This window comes from Vigna unguiculata, chromosome 8, assembly GCF_037176805.1.
Source record: "Vigna unguiculata cultivar grain cowpea cultivar isolate G323 ecotype 2 chromosome 8, ASM3717680v1, whole genome shotgun sequence".
NCBI classification, from domain to species: domain Eukaryota; kingdom Viridiplantae; phylum Streptophyta; class Magnoliopsida; order Fabales; family Fabaceae; genus Vigna; species Vigna unguiculata.
In genome coordinates this window covers 36,013,274-36,031,596 of record NC_140799.1, presented here as the reverse complement: position 1 = coordinate 36,031,596, position 18,323 = coordinate 36,013,274, and the positions used below count along the sequence as shown (strand labels likewise).

The 18,323-nt window shown below is 24.2% G+C and overlaps 3 protein-coding genes across 3 annotated transcripts; 1 reads left to right on the top strand and 2 right to left on the bottom strand.

Annotated features, from left to right (window-relative positions):
• Positions 1-3,559: 3,559 nt before the first annotated feature.
• On the bottom strand, positions 3,560-6,352 carry LOC114195120 (protein neprosin-like). The gene is made up of 7 exons (XM_028085511.2): positions 6,230-6,352; positions 6,032-6,118; positions 5,714-5,902; positions 5,456-5,623; positions 4,530-4,586; positions 4,224-4,370; positions 3,560-4,051 (listed from the first exon to the last, which is right to left on the bottom strand). Exons 1-7 carry the CDS (start codon positions 6,350-6,352, stop codon positions 3,680-3,682), a joined length of 1,143 nt encoding a protein of 380 aa, XP_027941312.2. The 3' UTR covers positions 3,560-3,679.
• A 3,708-nt stretch (positions 6,353-10,060) lies between these two features.
• On the bottom strand, positions 10,061-13,530 carry LOC114195609 (protein neprosin-like). Its single transcript, XM_028086136.2, has 7 exons — positions 13,400-13,530; positions 13,205-13,291; positions 12,881-13,069; positions 12,622-12,789; positions 12,322-12,378; positions 12,086-12,232; positions 10,061-10,533 (listed from the first exon to the last, which is right to left on the bottom strand). Exons 1-7 carry the CDS (start codon positions 13,523-13,525, stop codon positions 10,162-10,164), a joined length of 1,146 nt encoding a protein of 381 aa, XP_027941937.1. The 5' UTR covers positions 13,526-13,530; the 3' UTR covers positions 10,061-10,161.
• Positions 13,531-14,974: 1,444 nt separating this feature from the next.
• Positions 14,975-17,316, top strand: LOC114195119 (protein neprosin-like). Its single transcript, XM_085665989.1, has 5 exons — positions 14,975-14,992; positions 15,306-15,473; positions 16,398-16,451; positions 16,697-16,843; positions 16,945-17,316. Exons 1-5 carry the CDS (start codon positions 14,975-14,977, stop codon positions 17,314-17,316), a joined length of 759 nt encoding a protein of 252 aa, XP_085522115.1.
• Positions 17,317-18,323: the final 1,007 nt, after the last annotated feature.

The following is an 18,323-nucleotide window of genomic DNA, read 5'->3' as shown; positions in this document are numbered from 1 at the left end:
CTATTTTATATGTCTATGTCTTGAATTTCTTACAAATTGTTCTCATCTTCCATTCTTACCTATTTTCTTTTCTTTCGGAAGAGAAAAAAATCAATTATTTTTGCTTTCATCTCTCAACTGTTCTCTTCCATTCGAAGAAATAAAGAAGAAGGTAATTCTCTTTTGTCTCACTTGATAGTGAAATACTAGTTTCATAATTTATTTAATGAGTCTCTTTTATATTAATTTTTTATTTTATCAACATAGAAGAAAACATGATTGTACTTTGTGTTTTTTATAATTGAATTTTAAGTGTGGTTTGATTATCATCGAATTTTCTTTTGGTATTTATGTCTCTCAATTTTTTATTAGATTATGATAAATCATTTTTTAGTATTTTTTTTAAAATAGGTATATTGATGAAGAATAAAGGAATAGATTATTTAAATAGGTATATTGATAAATCATTTTTGGTATTTATGTCTCTCAATTTTCTTCGTATACTTCATTTTTTATTGTATTAGTGACAATAATGAAATGTATAAATTTTGGATGTATTATTTGGGCACCCCCAACAATGTTGGTCAAGATCCGCCACTGATTAAAATGTGAAACCTTCTACATATATTATTATTAAAATCATTTTGTCACTATATGGTATTTATTACATATTAATTATGTTATGGTTTTACTTTATAATATTTAATGTCCTATATTTTTATTTATCGCGCTTGTTGGATATTATTTATTATTTTTAAACAATTATGATTATTTATTTTAAAATTTGAAATTTTTATAATAAGTTTTGAGAATATTTCTGGTACATGAGAAAATTTAATTAATTTTATTTTTAAAGTTTTTAAAATAAAATTTAAGATTTTAAAATTATAAACAAAATAAATAAATATGTTCAGTTTTTTAATTAACTTTTTTAAATTAACTAAAATACATGGAATAATAATAAAATTTAGAACGTCATAATATGACAAGTCACCAAACAAAAGATGAAGAACAATATATCCATCATCTTCTCCTGAACTTTATTATCTAGCACGAAAAACTCATGAGTCATGAATTATATATACATGATAAGGTAATTAAGAATGTTATAAAAGATAATTTACAATTAATTAAAGTATGAAACCTTCTACATATATTATTATTATTGAAATCGTTAATATTTAATAAACCCAAAGTTCCCATTTCATATTAATTCTAAAATAATTAATATTTAATACTCATTAATACTGTTTTAATACCCATTATATGAATCATTATTTCATACATCAAATTCAAATATAGATACTATGAAAACTCAAATTCAAATATAAATACTATGAAAACTCAAAAGAAGTCATAGATCATGTCATTTTCTCAAATAAAATATCAAAACGGTCATACTTCCTGATTTATCATTAGAGGATCGAAAAGATGGTGGGTTCAACTTTTTTACTAACAAAATATTAACAAATATTTCATTATATTAAATGCTTAAAATAATTTTTATTTTCTTCTAAGTAGTTGTCTTTTGAGTTTAGTATCAATAAATTATGTGATTGTTACTTTTATTTTCTTGTTTCTATCACCGATCAACTTTTTCATACTATCTAAACCTTCTTTGACACTTTCACCTTGTGTTTGGATGAAACATTTCAACAATTCTAAGAAATTGAAATGCATTGCGTTTGGAATTCTTGCAATTGAATTTACTTCATTTCTTAAATAATCTCTTTGTATAGAGTAATTAGAATATCTTACATTTCAATTACTAGTTTGGATAAAACAATTGAATTTCTCTTATAAGCAAAAAAAATCATTTTAACAATATTTATTTTAATATATAAAATATTGAAATAAATTTAAAAATTATAATTGTCAACTTAAAATATTTAAATTCAGTCAAATTTTGATGCCGACTAAACAAAATTTGGCCAAATTTGATCAAATTTTGGACGGATCTAACTCGATCAAATTTTGCCAAATTTTAGTGAGGCCAACTCCACCGCATTTGGCTAATTTTTGCTGGAAACGACTCAGTCAAATTTGGCCAAATCGACTCGGCCGAATTTCAGTCAGGTCGACCAAGATGAATTTCGGCCAGAGTCAACTTGGCCAAATTAAGCCAAATTTTGATTAGGGCCAACTCAGCTATATGTTATATCCACATATCATTCTAACAATTTTAATTTCTTGAACAACCATAAGTAAAGGCTCATTTCTTTCCTCTTAGCCATATTGCAATTCTCTGTCTTTTGTTTTTATCATCAAAATCTGGTATAACATGGAGAAGCATGATGACCAAATATACTATATGTAAAATATTCTCTTAGATTTACCATGCTCCTCGCTTCCTTTACCTTTACCTTGAAATTAATTATTGTTGCTTATGAAATTGTTTTCAAGTGAAAGATTTTCACAATCTTTTAATTCTTCTACAACATATACATCAAAATTAAATTTTGATGCAAAGATTGAAGGATACTTTTGACAAGAATTATTTATTTAATTTTGTCACTATATATACATTGTATACCGTCACCACAGGTAAGAAATAATTTGTGATTGATTTTTCGAACATTACATGAGTAATTTCAAACTTAACGCAGAGTTTGAAATTGGTGTCTTCCTATCTTTTAGTGCTTTCTTTTCATCGAATCTCAAATATTTTTAATTGTTTATTTATTAAAAATAGTTTACAAAATACAATATTTAATAGTTTGAAATAAATAATTTATTGTTTTCAACTTTTGTTAACTTTAATGCATCTTAATATCTTCTCTGGTTGATATGTTTAAATTTTCTCTCTATCTTTTATCTAGAATAATACATAATTTTGAAATAAATACGTTATAAAATAAAAATGAAATATAAAGTATTTGACAGTTAAATCTCTTCACTAAAAAAATTGAAAAAAAAGGAAGAAGAATAAAGTCAACACTAAAAAGTGTAACGTGAAATGTAGTAACTTTTTATAATATATATAAGGCTATTAGTAACTAGCTCATTTTATTCAATTAAAATAAATATATAATTTTTTTAACATATTTGTCTATGTATTCTTCTTATTCTTCCAATGATTATATATTTATTTGTATATATACAAAACTAGATATTTAATATTTATGTTGTTTTTACACATTAAAAAGTTAAACAATTTCATGTTAGCTTCGATATAATCAACTATTATATATAAGTTGAACTTGATTTAAAGAAAAAAGTTAAATATCTTTTTGGTTCTAAAGTTTCAGTAAATTTTGGAATTGGTCTTTCTTTGAAATTTTTGACCAATTTAGTCATTCATCTATAGATTTAGTCCTTTTAACCAAATTTTGCTAAGTTTATCTAACATTTCAAGCGCATTTCATAATAGTATTTGAATTGTTTACATCGTTAGACCCATTTTCACTTAAATGTTAACTTAAATATTATTATAAAACGTGTTTGAAACTTCAAATAAATTTAACAAAATTTGATTAAAATGACTAAATCCACGTATTTCTAGAAATGAAGGATTAAATTAGTTAAAAATTTCGATGAGAAACTAATTCCAAATTTTACTGAAACTTGAGAGATAAAAAACATATTTAACCCAAAGAAAAATTACCAAGATAAGAAGAGAGAAGAACAGAAAAACAAAAATTGTACTAAATAGAAATGTTATTATTCTTAAAGATGATATAAAAGATAATTATAAAGAAGATTAATTTCCACAATCACCCCCGGGTCCTCCAAATTGAACAACACTTCCAAAATCCCCTCCTTGATCTCCATAGTAATCAACACCATAACATTTACTGTTGTCAGTGAAGGATACAGTTTGATCAATTTTAGGTGCAAAATCATTTCTTGATGAATCTTGAATCAACATAGATCTAAAATAGCATGCATGATTACTGATTTTATCAGGAAAATGTCCAGATCCCATTGCAGGACTAGAATGACTAATATCAACCTTTGTTCTTCCACCCCAACCTATTATGTATGCCGAATCCAAATTCTTGAACAACGGTGCTGGAAAATAACCAATATTTGTAATTCCAGATTTTACCCACCAATTTTTCGTACTTGGATCCTGAAAACATGTGTCACTTTTCGTGAGTAACATACCATACCCATGATGCTGGAAAATAGTTTATTTAGACTTTTACAAAATATAAAAACTAAATATTTTATAATTTAATTTAAAAACAAACATATATTTTTATAATAATTTAGAAATAAAAATATATTTAACCTTTATTTACCTGTGTAATAGAAATGGAAAGCTCAAAAGTTTGTCCACCGTATGTAGAAACACGGGAAAAAGGTCCACCAAGGTAAATATTTTTGTTAACTTGAACAAAACCTGGACATTTAAGGTTATAGCACCCTGTCTTTATGTAATTATCTGCCTGTATTATACAAAAATTGAAAGAAAGGTTAATTATTTTCTATCATAGAAATGAGAAAAGCTAAGACAATAAAGAGAAAAGAGAATATTATATTCTCTTCTTGTTTAGTTTCTATATATAAATTAAAGTAAAACAAGATGTATTGCTATCTTTTCTTACCGTCCATGTAATATAGAGACGGGTTGCAGGATCATTACCATATAATTCTGGATGCACCTGATGTCACAGTAAAGGAATAATTAGAAACTTCTTATGTTCATTTTTTCTTTTTGTTTAAAATTATTTTCTAAAAACCAACAACTATGATATGTTTTCTTGATTATAATAAATAAATAATTAAAATCTAAATAATTAAACACACGGTTCACTTAATTAAAAAAATGTTATTTTTTTATTTTTTTCAGTCAAAACTAAATTGTACTAATTAAAATCTAAATAAACTTTAATACAATCAAAATATAAAACAAAATAAAATAATACAAATTATTTATGCATTGACTAAAAAAAACAACCTAACATGATCCAAATGTAAAGCTTAACTTAATAAAAAATAAATGTGTAACCCTTTTATCTGCAGGTTGGTGAACTAGGTTCCAAATGAGTCGGGTCAAAAATCAATCCGTATTGAAATTTGTAAAAGGATTTCAACCTAACCCGATATGAACCCATGATAAACCGGATTGTCTCACGGGTTCTAACCCATTTGACACTTCTACTTGTGACATAACATATGTATATATATGTATACAATAAAAAAAGAAAAATAGATAAAAAAAATAGAATTAATTAATTTTTAATTACCTCAAAAATTTGAATACTTTAAATTAATAAAAAGAAGTATGTGATCCACCTAATCATTTATCTCATCTTTGAATCTTGAATTTGACCATTAATTCGGTCATTCTTTTCTTCAAATTATTCTAATTCAGTCAAGTCACTCTTAAATTTATTGCAAAGAAGAATGACCAATTGATTGATTACTAGAAAGAGATTTAAAAGTATTTAAAATTTTGCTCAAATTTAAAACACAATTTAAAATTATTTAATTTTGTAAGAAAATCATAAATGTAACCATTGTAACTCACATGCCATCCTGCAGAGATTTTGTTGAGAGCATCTCCAGATCCCTTCTCGACCCAAATATGAGTCATAGAAATTTGACCTTTTTTACGAATTATAGGATTATAAATACTAGCTGTTCCACTAACTTTATAATAAGGACCAAGACGTGGCCTCGGAGATACTTCTGCAAGCTATAAAATTAAATATGTCAAATAATTAATCAATTTCAAAAATTAAATACCATGTAACTTTGACGCATAATATTATATAAGATATCTTACATGAATACCAGGGATGCCCTGCATCAATATATGATCATTTGATGAATTTTGTTTTTGAGTGAGATTATCTTTTGTTGATCTACGAATAGGGATTGTTCCTTCTGGACAATTCTCTTCGTCAAGTCCAAACATGACTTCAATTTCTGAACTATTCTCAGTTGTGTTCTCGATTTCAAGGTTGGGTTTCAACTGTAAATAAATAAACAAGCAATTTAAACTTTATTGAAAATTTAATCAAAGTAAGAAAGTTAAAACCAAAGCATTAATATATTATAAAGTTGAACTAATTCTATGTGATCAAATATTTTTATTATATACCTGCAATTTGTGGTATTTTAGCAGTGGATGATCAAAAGCTGGTTGTTTGTAAATGTGAACACAATCCACAATATCTCCAAAACTTGTCTATAAAATCCAAAATAAAAAATAAGAATCAAATAATAATTCATAATGTGATATTATGTTCAATAAAAGAAAAGAAAATATATAAAAAGAAATTCAAATATTGGGAAGTACATGAATAGTTTTGACAGGAGAATTAATACTAAGCTTCACATCTTCCTTCAATCTATCTTCAATAGCACCAACATTATGAATATGATTAGTCACCAAACAAAAGATAAAGAACAATATATTCATCGTCATTTTCGGAACTCTATTATCTAACAAAATGAATTGATGATGTATATATATACATGTATAATAAAGTGGTTAAAAATGCTATTAAAATATTTTGAAAATAATTAAAGTATAAAATATATCTTAAAAACTATAGTCAAATATATTAACATAATAAATTAATTAATATGAGGAACCTACTAATATATTATTATTAAACTCATTTTGTCATTAAGGTCCTGCTAAGAAATGTCTTTATTGATTAAGAACAATTAATATGTATAAGATTTTACAGAAGTCTATAATTAACTTTGACATTTAATAAATTTTAATTTTAATAATCATTTATACAATTTTATTTTATTTAAAGGAGAAAAATACCTGTAATTTTATATTATTATCATTTATAATTTATTTGATAAAAAATTTAATTAAATAATAAAATAATTTTAACATAGTTGTACTATTAAAATAATATAATAATAAAATTTAATGTTATCAAAATTTTAACTTTCTATTTTATTTTTAATTACGTAATAAAGTTATTAGTGATTTTTATGTTATTTAATAATACTGCATTAGTCATTCTCATTATAAAAAAAATATTGTATAGAGTTCTAAATTTAATTTAAATATTAGTGTACTATAGTGATTTTTTAATTTTTTATAGATCAAATAAATTATCAATTACATGAATATTTTTGTCTTTTAAATAAAATAAAACTACATTAATAATTATTGAAAACAAAATTCATTTTAGGACAATAATATTTTGACAACGTAAATTATGACAATTTTCTTTCACAATCTAAGATGACATTTTCACATCTTTGAAGTGATTGTGGAATATACATAAATAAAAAAATTAAGAAATGGGAAGTCATTTAAAGATGATACCTCAAGGTTGTAAGAGTGAAAGTTGTTAGAATTTAATAGTTAAAAAATTATTTTCTTTCATTTTATAACATATTTAACTATCAACTTTATGTTTATTAATTATACATTGTCCACAGTTAGTATTATCATTATATGGTATTAATTACATAGTAATCAATTAATTAAAAAATATAATAATAATAATAATAATAATTATTATTATTATTATTATTCTAATAATAAATAATATTGTTGCTATTATTACAGTAATAATAAATAAATTGATCACAACAAAAAAATAATAATTTAAAATTAAATTAAGAAATCAAAAAAGTTAATCATTATAATAATGAATTATAGTAATGGAAAATTATAAAATTAAAAGTTATTTATCACTAAAATATTTACTATTATAATTTTTCATTTATAACGGTAATTATTTTAATAATAAAATTTGTTTCGTTTTATAAATTAGTGTATGTGTGTAAGTGTGTTATAAGAACCTTTTCTACTGGAATTGTTTTTCTTTTCAAGTTCGTTAACTTTAATGCATCTTAATATCTTTCTTTGTTGATATGTTGAAATATTATTTAAAAGAATATATATTTTTTAAATAAATATGTCATATAATGAAGAATTAAAATTTATTATATAATTATTTATAACATTTAATTAATATTTTAAAGGATTAAAATTTTATTATTAAAAAATAAATTTTAGATGTTAAAAATTTAATTAAAATGTAAATAAATGTTGTCAAAGTTAACAATTTTAATAAATTAAAGTAAGATTTTTGTTAAAAATATTCTTCATAAAAATTCAATATTAAATATGAAAGAGAGAAAATTTGCTGAAAAAATATTAATGATGTTCTAAAAAGAAGTAATTGCATTTATTATCTGATTAATGTAAATAATCATTTTAAAATATAGTCAAAGATTAGGATTGGATGAAGAGTATTTCGTTTCACGAATCCCTATCCTATCATGCAATGGAGATATTGAACAAAAGTATTGGAGGGTCAAATAATATAATTTTGAAATCATTCCTTTGAAACAATTTAATTATTAGTATAATGCTTCAAGATATATGAAGAAGTAGAGTCTATTTTGTTTTTATCAATAGTTTCATTTTTATCATTTTTAAAAAATAATTATTATTTTATTCTTTATCAATATACCTTTTTTTTTATAAATAATATTAAAAAATAATTTATCGTAATCCAATAAAAATTGAGACAACTAAGTATTAAAATAAAAATATATTTTAGTCAAGTCACAATTAAAAATTGGTTATGAATACATTATTTATTTTTCTTCTATATTCATAAAGAAATGAATATAGAAAAAGCTCATTAGATAAACATAATGTTTTCATTATCAAGTGAGACAAGAGACAAGAAAATGAGGATAAATGAGAAATGAGAGAAAAATTAATAAATTTGTGTCTAACTTTTATTTTTCTTCAAAAAATAAAAGAAAACATATGAGAACGAGAGATGATTAGAATGTGTGAAAAAAACTCAAAAGACAACGAGAACGAAAATAAAAATTATCTTAATAAATATTTGGTTTAATTATTTTTTTATTCATGTTTTCGTTTAAAAATATTAAGTTGGTCCTCTAGTTTTTTTAGTCTCAATTTAGTCATGATCTTTTTAAAACTTACGCAATTTGGTCTTTTACGATAAATTTCGTTAAATTTCTTGAAATAGATCAATGACTTTTTCATTAAAATTGAAACTCTTAATATGGATGGTTTGTTTTTGTTAGTGTAATTAACATAATTCTATTGTCAATTTTTTGACAAAAACAGATACTAAAAGAATTATACTTAAATATTTTTGTTATTTATTATATTTAATTTTATGTTTTATTATCTATTAATATTAAAGATTGTGCCTTATAAAAGAAATAAAAAGATACACAATTTAATTTTCATCAATTTCTAAAATCTACTAACTACAATTTAAAAAAAATTTAATAAATTTCAAATATATTTATTATATAATTAAAAGAAAAATCAAAATTTTGGAGCCACCCCTGCTATATCATGTACTCGAATCACGCAAGGGGTTAGGTTGAAGGAACCTAGGCTTTAATTTTGAAAATATATTGATAAATGTGATTGAATGATATTATATTTGTGTAAATTGTATGTATCTAGTCATTTCTAAGGAAAAGTATCATATTATATAATGTAGTGTATATATTGTATGAAATTGTGTTGTGGCTTAGATGATTGATTGGATCTAACTTTATTATTCTTAGTTAGTAATATACGAAGGTAAATTAGGACAATTCTTAGTTACATTATCAATATCTATTTTAAACTAATTAGCAGATAAAACTTGTTATATTATTTCTATAAATGAAACCATCGTATTGTTTAAATATTACAAAATTAGCGGATGAATATTTCTATTTTTAAATCTATTAACTTTAATGCATCTTAATGTCTTTTCTTGTTAATATGTATGTTAAAATTTTCTCTCTATCTTTTATTTAGAATAATATATAATTCTTGAATAAATACGTTATAAATAAAAATGAAATATAAAGTATTTGACAGCTAAATCTATTGACTAAAAAAATTGAAAATAAAAAGTCAACACTAAAAAGTGTAACGTGAAATGTTGTAACTTTTTATAATACGTAAGGCTATTAGTAACCAGCTCATTTTATTCAATTAAAATAAATATATAGTTTTTTTTAAAGTATTTGTGTATGTTGTTTATATATTTATTTACATATACAAAACTATATATTCATGTTGGTTTTACACGCTAAAAAGTTACACAATTCGATGTTAACTTCAATAATTGACTATTATACATAAATCGTTTGACAAACTTGATTTAAAGAAAATTGGTAAGAGAAAAGAGAGAAGAAGAGAGAAAAAATTTTTACTACATAAAAGATGGTTATTCTTAAAGTTGATATAAAACACAATTATTAAATTCCACATTTACCCCCCGGTTCTCCAAATTGAAGAGCACTTCCATAACCTCTTCCTTGGTCTCCATAGTAATTAACACCATAACATTTACTGTTGTCGGTGAAGGATACAGTTTGATCAAGTTTAGGTGCAAAAACTTTTTTTGTTGAATCTTGAATCAACATAGATATAAAATAGCATGCATGGTTACTGATTTTATCAGGAAAATGTCCAGATCCCATTGGAGGACTATCACTCCCTATATCAGCTCTTGTTCTTCCACCCCAACCTACTATCACTGCTGAATTCAAGTCCTTGAACAATGCCGCTGGAAAATAACCAATATTTATATCTTTTGCTCTTAACCACCAATTTTTCGTTCCGGGGTCCTGAAAACACATGTCATTTTGCGTGAGTAACATACCTAAGGTTGTTAAAGTGAATTAGAATCTTTAGGTAAATCTGATCCATCATGAGTTCAAATTGAGTTGGGTTGAATTTCTTTTATAAATTTTAGTATGGATTAATTTTTTTACTTGATTTAGCCTACTGAGAATCCAACTCACCGGAGTTGAATCCGACTCACCAACCCACCCACAGATAAAGAGTCACACAATTTTTTTATATTTGGGTTGGGTTGAACCATTTTTTAGCCAACATTTTGGGTTGACAAATGCAAACCTAATATTTTTATAATTTTGGTTTATATTTGGGGTTAAACATTATTTTTTATTGTATTTGGACTATATTGAAGTTTATTTAGATTTTAATGATAATTATACTTTAGTTTTTTTTAGGACTAAAGAAAAAAAATTGTATTTTTTTAATTGAGTCAGTGAAACAACTTGTTTAACCTACCAACCCATCATAGGTCGAGTCAAATTTAATTTTTTTTAACTTGTTAATAAATGAGCCAGATTGGATTGACTCACTAGATGACCAATCCATAATAGACCAAACCGATTCAAATAATCCGTTTTCACAATTCTACATAATCCAAATGCGGCTTTTTTGTATTTTGGAGTCCATTAGAAGTCAAATTTGTATAAATGAGTCAAGTTGTCAGGATGGAGGACGACATTGGAAGTGAAGTCGTCCTCCACCGACCGGTTTCTTTATTTTATTTTTTTTAAAAAGTAGTGCGTCATCTAACATGACGTTATCTTTTATTTAGAAAAAGTGAAGTCGTCCTCATACTTGACAACTTCACTTTTTTATTTTATTTTTGTTTTTTGTTTTATTTTTAAAATTAATAACCGAAAAAATTTATAAAAAAAAGGAAAAATAACGAAACTGAAAAATTTTAAAAAATGAAAAAAATGAAAACTGAAAAATTAAAAGAAAAGGAAAAATAATGAAAAAAAACTGTTATATCTGAAAAAAAAGAAAAAAGAAAAAATCTAAGATATTTATAAAAAAAATAATGAAAAGTGAAAATTTTGAAAAGAAAAATTAAAAATAGTTAAAACTGAAAACTTTGAAATAAAAAATGAAAAGTGAAGTCGTCATGTTAGAGGACGACTTCACTTTTCAATTCAAACAAAGTCGTCATCTTCAACGATGACATTGTTTAAAAAAAAAGAAAGACACAAAACAAAATTGGTAGGATGGAGGATGACTTCGGCCTGAATGTCGTCCTCCATATAACGACTTGGCCCAATTTTAAAAAAAAAATCAACGAATCCTATTTTACAATTTTATAATTAAAAAAAGTCTGAAATAAAAAAAAAACTCCGAATGCATTTAAGACTCATATTCAATTCTAATTAAACTCAAGGTTAATAACATAACAATTTATTAGATTAAATATATTTTATACATCGAAAAATAGTTTACCTAGACTTTGATAAAATATATAAACTAAATGTTTTATAGTTTAATTAGAAACAAACATATATTTTTATAATAAACAAATAAAAATTATGTTTAATATTGATTTACCTGTGTAATAGCAAGGCGAACCTCATAAGTTGCTCCACCGTATGCAGAAACATTGGAAAAATGTGAACCGATGTACTTATGTCTGTCGATTTGAACAAAACCTGGACATTTAAGGTTGTAGCACCCTGTCCACTTGTAATTATCTGACTGTAGTGTACAAAAATTTGAAAGAAAGCTTAATTATATTCTCTTCATCTTTAGTTTCTGTAAATTAAAGTAATAATATATTTTCTTACCGTCCATGAAATATAAAAACGGGTTGCAAAATCATTACCGTATAATGCTGGATACACCTGATATAAGAGTACAGAAATAATTAGAAACTTTTTATGTTCATTTTTTCTTTTTGTTTAAAATTATTTTCTAAAACCAACAAATATGATATGTTTTCTTGATTATAATAAATAAATTTTTCTTTTCTTTTTCTTTGCCTTCAGACATAACATATGTATGTATATAATAAGAAATAAATTAAGACATAAATGGAAACTACTTAATTTTGTAGGAAAATAAAAAATGTAACTATAGTAACTTACGTGCCATCCTGCAGAGATTTTATTGACCTTGTTTTCGTATCCATTCTCAACCCAAATATGAGACATAGAAATTTGACTCGTTTTAGAAATTACAGGATTATAGATGCTAGTTGTTCCACTAACTCTATAATAAGGACCAAAATCTGGTTTCATAGATACTTCTGCAACCTACAAAATTAAATATGTCAAATAATTAATAACTTCAAAAATTAAATATCATATAACTTTGATGTAAATAACATTGTATAAGATATCTTACATGAACACCAATAATGCCTTGCATCAACATATGATCATTTAATGAATTATTTTTTTGAGTGAAATTATCTTTTGTTGATCTAAGAATAGGGATTGTTCCTTCTGGACAATTCTCCTCAACCAGTCCAAACACGAAGTCTCTTTGTGAACTATTCTCGGTTATGTTTTCAATTTCAAAGTTGGGTTTTAGCTGTAAATAAAGAAACAAACAAATTATAAAGTTTACTGAAAATATAATCAAAGTAAGATAGAAAATTAAAATCAAAGCACTGAAATATTATACAGTTTAACTTATTCTATGTCATCAAAGACTTTTATTATATACCTGCAATTTATGATCTTTTAATAAGGAATGATCAAAAGTTGGTTGTTTGTAAATGTCTACACAATCAACTATGTCTCCAAAATTTGTCTATAAAATCCAAAAAAGAAAAAAATTAGTTATTCATAATGTGATATCATGTTCAATCAAAGAAGAAAAAAAAGTATATAAAAAAAATATTCAAATATTAAGAAGTACATGAATAGTCTTGACAGGAGAATCAATACTAAGCTTCACATCTTCCTTCAATCTATCTTCAGTAGCACAAACATTATGAATATGATTAGTCACCAAACAAAAGATAAAGAACAATATATTCATCATCTTTCCTGAACTCTATTATCTAACAAAATGACTTGATGATGTATATATATATATATATACATGTATAAGGTCATTAAAAATGTTATTAAAATATTTTAAAACGTATAAAATATTTCTTAGAAACTATAATAAAATATACTAACATAATAAATTAATTAAAATGATAAACCTTCTAATATATTATTATTAAACTCATTTTGTCACTAAGTCCCTTATCAGTTAAAAATAATTAATATGTATTAAATTTTACAAAAGTTTATAATTAATTTTAATATTAAATAAATTTTAACTTTAATATTATTAATGTAATTTTATATTATTTAAAGGACAAAAGTAGTTATAAATATTATATAATTTTCATCTATAATTTATTTGATGAAAAAAAAGTTAAAAATTAATTAAATAATAAAATAATTTTAACGTTGTAATGTTAAAATAATATAATAAAATTTAATGTCATCAAAAGTTTAATTTTTTATTTAATTTTTAATTACGTAATAAAGTTATTTAGTGATTAATATATTATTAAATGATACTGCATCAGTCATTCTCATTACAAAATTTTATTGTATAGAGTTCTAAATTTAATTTAAATATTATTGTACTATATTTCTTTAAACTAAAACACTGTTATAATATTCATATTTTTATTATAATTTTATTTAATTATATTACAACTACATTAATATTATTTAATTATTTTAACTTTTATTTTTATGAATCAAATAAATTATTAATCATTATAACACTTATATATATTTTTATCTTTTAACTAATATAAAATTACATTAATACTTATGGGAGGCAGAATTCATTTTATAACACACTTAATTATGAATTTTATGCTCATTGGTTATACATTAATTAGTGTTCATTAATTAGCATTGTCCGTATCATTATACGATATTTATTACAGACGAATTGTTACATGGTTTTAATGTATAGTATTTAGTGTCTTAAATTTTTATTTATGGTTTTAGTGAATATCATTTATTAATCTTTGAACAGTTATGATTATCTATTTTAAAATTAGATATTTTTATTAATAAGTTTTGAAAATATTTCCGGTACATGAGAAAAATTAATTAATTTTATTTTCAAAGTTTTTTAAATAAAATTTGAGATCTTAAAGAATGTAAGTCGAAGATATAAACAAAATAAATAAATATGTTCGATTTGAAAAATAACATTTTTAAATTAACTAAAGTATATGAAATATTAATAAAAATTTATAACAACCTTTCAGGATTAGAAAATAAACACACAGTACCACAGGTATATAAATATTGCAATATTATGTACACGGAATCTGGACAAAGAATATGAGAACAAGCCTGACTAACATTAAATCTCAATTTGATCCTTTATTTATCTTTTTCATCTCAATTTGGTTTCTATTTTGGAAATTTGATCTCAATATAGTCCTTTCCGGTACAATAATAGCGTTAGATGGGGTACCACGTGTCAGTTCCTCAATTTTTTTAATTTTATTTATTTATTTTTTGATTTTTTTGATTTTTTTAAATTTTTTTAAAAAATAAAAAAATTTATCACGTGTCAAACTGTCATCGTACCACGTGACAGTGATAGAGTAACGTAGAAGTGACAATGATAAGTATATATATATATATATATATATATATATATTGATAGTTGATAAAAGAAATGATGAATATATTGTTCTTTTTCTTGTACTTGTGTTTGGTGATTAGTTATAATGTATATTCCAATACATTATATTTTAAGTTGATTAGTTATTTGAATATGTTGAATTTTGTAGCTTGCAGAAGTATCAGTTCGAAAAAGTTCTGGTCCTTATTATAAAGTTAGTGGAATAAATAGTATTTATAATCCTCAAACTGTTACAAAGAGTCAAATCTCAATATCTCATATATGGGTTGAGAACGGACCCGTACAATCTACCAACAAAATCTCTATTGGATGGCATGTAAGTTGTAACGGTTGCATTTATGATTTATTTGAGAAAAAATGGAAGCGATTTAATTTGTCTTAAATCTCAATAAAAGAAATTTAAATATTTTTAATTGTGTTTTTTTAAAGATTGTTGTTCTATGGAGTATTTAAAATATTTCATTATATTTTTGTTTTATACCCGTAATTTGATTTTAACTATCAACAAGATGATATAATTATTACTTTTATCTTCACGTCTTTAACTCATTGATTCATTCACTCTTTTCCTTTCTCAAGATTCAGTTGAACCAAAATTTGGTAGAACGCAAGAGTATACCAATGAGTTAAGACAAAAGATAAAAATAATTATCATATTAATTTGTTAATAGTATAATCAAACATAGGTACTTAAAAAATTAAAGACATTTTTTAAATATTCAAAACAATTAAATTTCTAATAAAAACTTAATTGAAAATACCTAAATTTATGAAATATTTAAAATTTAATCGAACCTACTTTTTTGTCATTTTATAACTTTTAGAATATATTTATGATTTTTTTTTCTTATTATATCCATACATGTACTATATATGTTAGATGTAAATAAGAGTAAATAAAATAAAAACAATATAACTATTTTATCTATAACAATATATAAAGAGATATTCTTTTGTGTCCACATATCTTTATTTCAGTTTTACCCTTAATATTATTTTATAAATAGTTTATTTATTTTAAAAACTCTTTTTTATCTTTAATTTTAGAAACTTATCATATTTTATTTTTTTAATTTTAAATTAAATAATTATTTTAAAAATTAATTATATTTTTTTATTGATTTTAACTCAAATTTTTATGAAGAAAATATATCATATTTATTAATTTTAATGAATATAATATTAAAAGATAGATAAAAACATAAAGTACTTTCTAATTAGTCTCATTCTTTGATACCAGATACATCCAGAATTATATGGTGATCAAGGAACCCACTTTTATTCATCATGGACGGTAAGAAGAGATGTATTTATATTTCATTTTATCTTAATTTATACTTCCATTTTCTCCTCTCTTTTTCTTTTATTAGCTTTCACATTCTTCTATAGGACAAATGAATGTTAGTGTCAACGCTTGAGGAAGATTATAATTAAGTTTCCTAAATAAAAATTTATTTTATTTATTTGTTATATATTGTGCATTATTTTACTCTTCACATTCCATTCTTTTAAATTTAAGTCAACATTAAAAATTTACAGTCAGATAATTACAAGAAAACAGGATGCTATAATGTTCGATGTCCAGGTTTTGTTCAAGTTGAAAGTGGTATTTATCTTGGTAGACGTTTTCCTCATGTATCTGTGTATGGTGGACCAACTTATGAGAGTCACATTTCTATTACTCAGGTAAATAGTTATGCTATTAAATTTCACCTTACTTAAGATTAAATATGACTCTTAAATGCATGATTAGTATTGATTTTGAAAAAGGTGACATGTGTTTTCAGGATTCAGTGACAAAAAATTGGTGGATAACTTTGGGAAATATAAACATCGGTTATTATCCAAAAGCATTGTTCTCGAACTTAGGATCAGCAGAGTTTGTAGGGTGGGGTGGGAGAACAAAAACTAAGGTTGGTACTCCTAGTCCTCCAATGGGATCTGGTTATTTTGCGGATGGAAACAGTTCTCATGCGTGCTATTTTAGATCTGCATTAATTCAAGATGCTTCAGGACGCACTTTTGGACCAAAACCTAATCAAATTTTACCTTTCAGTGACAAAACTGAGTGTTTTGGTGTTAAATACTTTGGATATCAAGGAGAGTTTTTTGGAAGTGTTCTCCAGTTTGGAGGACCCGGAGGTAATTGTGGAAACTAACTTTTTTTATAATTAAACTTTATATGAAGTTGAAAAATATCCATCTTTGCTTTTGTGTCATTTACTTTTTTTATCATTATCTCTTCTATCTTTGTAGCTTTCAAAATACTATCCATTTCAGAAATAAAGTTGGACAAAATAGTTATACAAATACCAATTTAGTTCTCTAATTTTTTTATTTGGTTTATTTTGGTCTCTTTATTATTTATTAGTATAAATTAGTCTTTTAATTATTTAAAAAGGTTCAATTTGATTATCTTACTTAAGTTAACATTAACATTGTGTCTTTACATGTCACATGTCAATTTGTGAGATTTTAATTTTTTTATTTTTTTATTTTCTTAAAAAAATATATGTAAATTGCCACATGTCATGTTATAGTAGAGTTGTCAAAATAGGTTGGAACCCGTGAGTCAACCCGGTCTACCACGGGTTCAGGTCGGGTTGGATTGAAATTATTTTACAAATTTTAATATGGATTAATTTTTGACCCTACTCACTTAAAACCCGGCTCACTCGGGTTGAACCCGTGATGAGTCGGGTTAGCTTACCAACCCGCAAATAAAGAGTCACACAAGTGTTTTTTATTATGGTGGGCTTTGCATTTGGGTCGGGTAAAGTTGTTTTTTTTAGCCAACACATTGGTATTTTTGTGATTTTGGTTTGCAATTGGAGTTTAACATCCTTTTGGATTGCATTTGAATTCTATTGAAGTTTATTTGGATTTTGATTAGAATTATAATTTAGTGTTTTTGAGATTGAAGAGAATGTATTTTTTTAATTAGGTGACTCAGTGAATCAATCCGTTTAACCCACCAACTTGTGGTGGGCCAGGTCGGGTCCAAATTTTGTTTGTTCGCTAATAAGTGAGTCAGGTTGGGTTGACTCACTAAGTGACCAGCCCGTGGTGGGTCGAGCCATGCCAATGCGGGTTACCTGTTTTGACAACTCTAGGTTATATTCATGCCATGTGGCAGGTTACAGTTGTGTTACATGACAATGGTAGT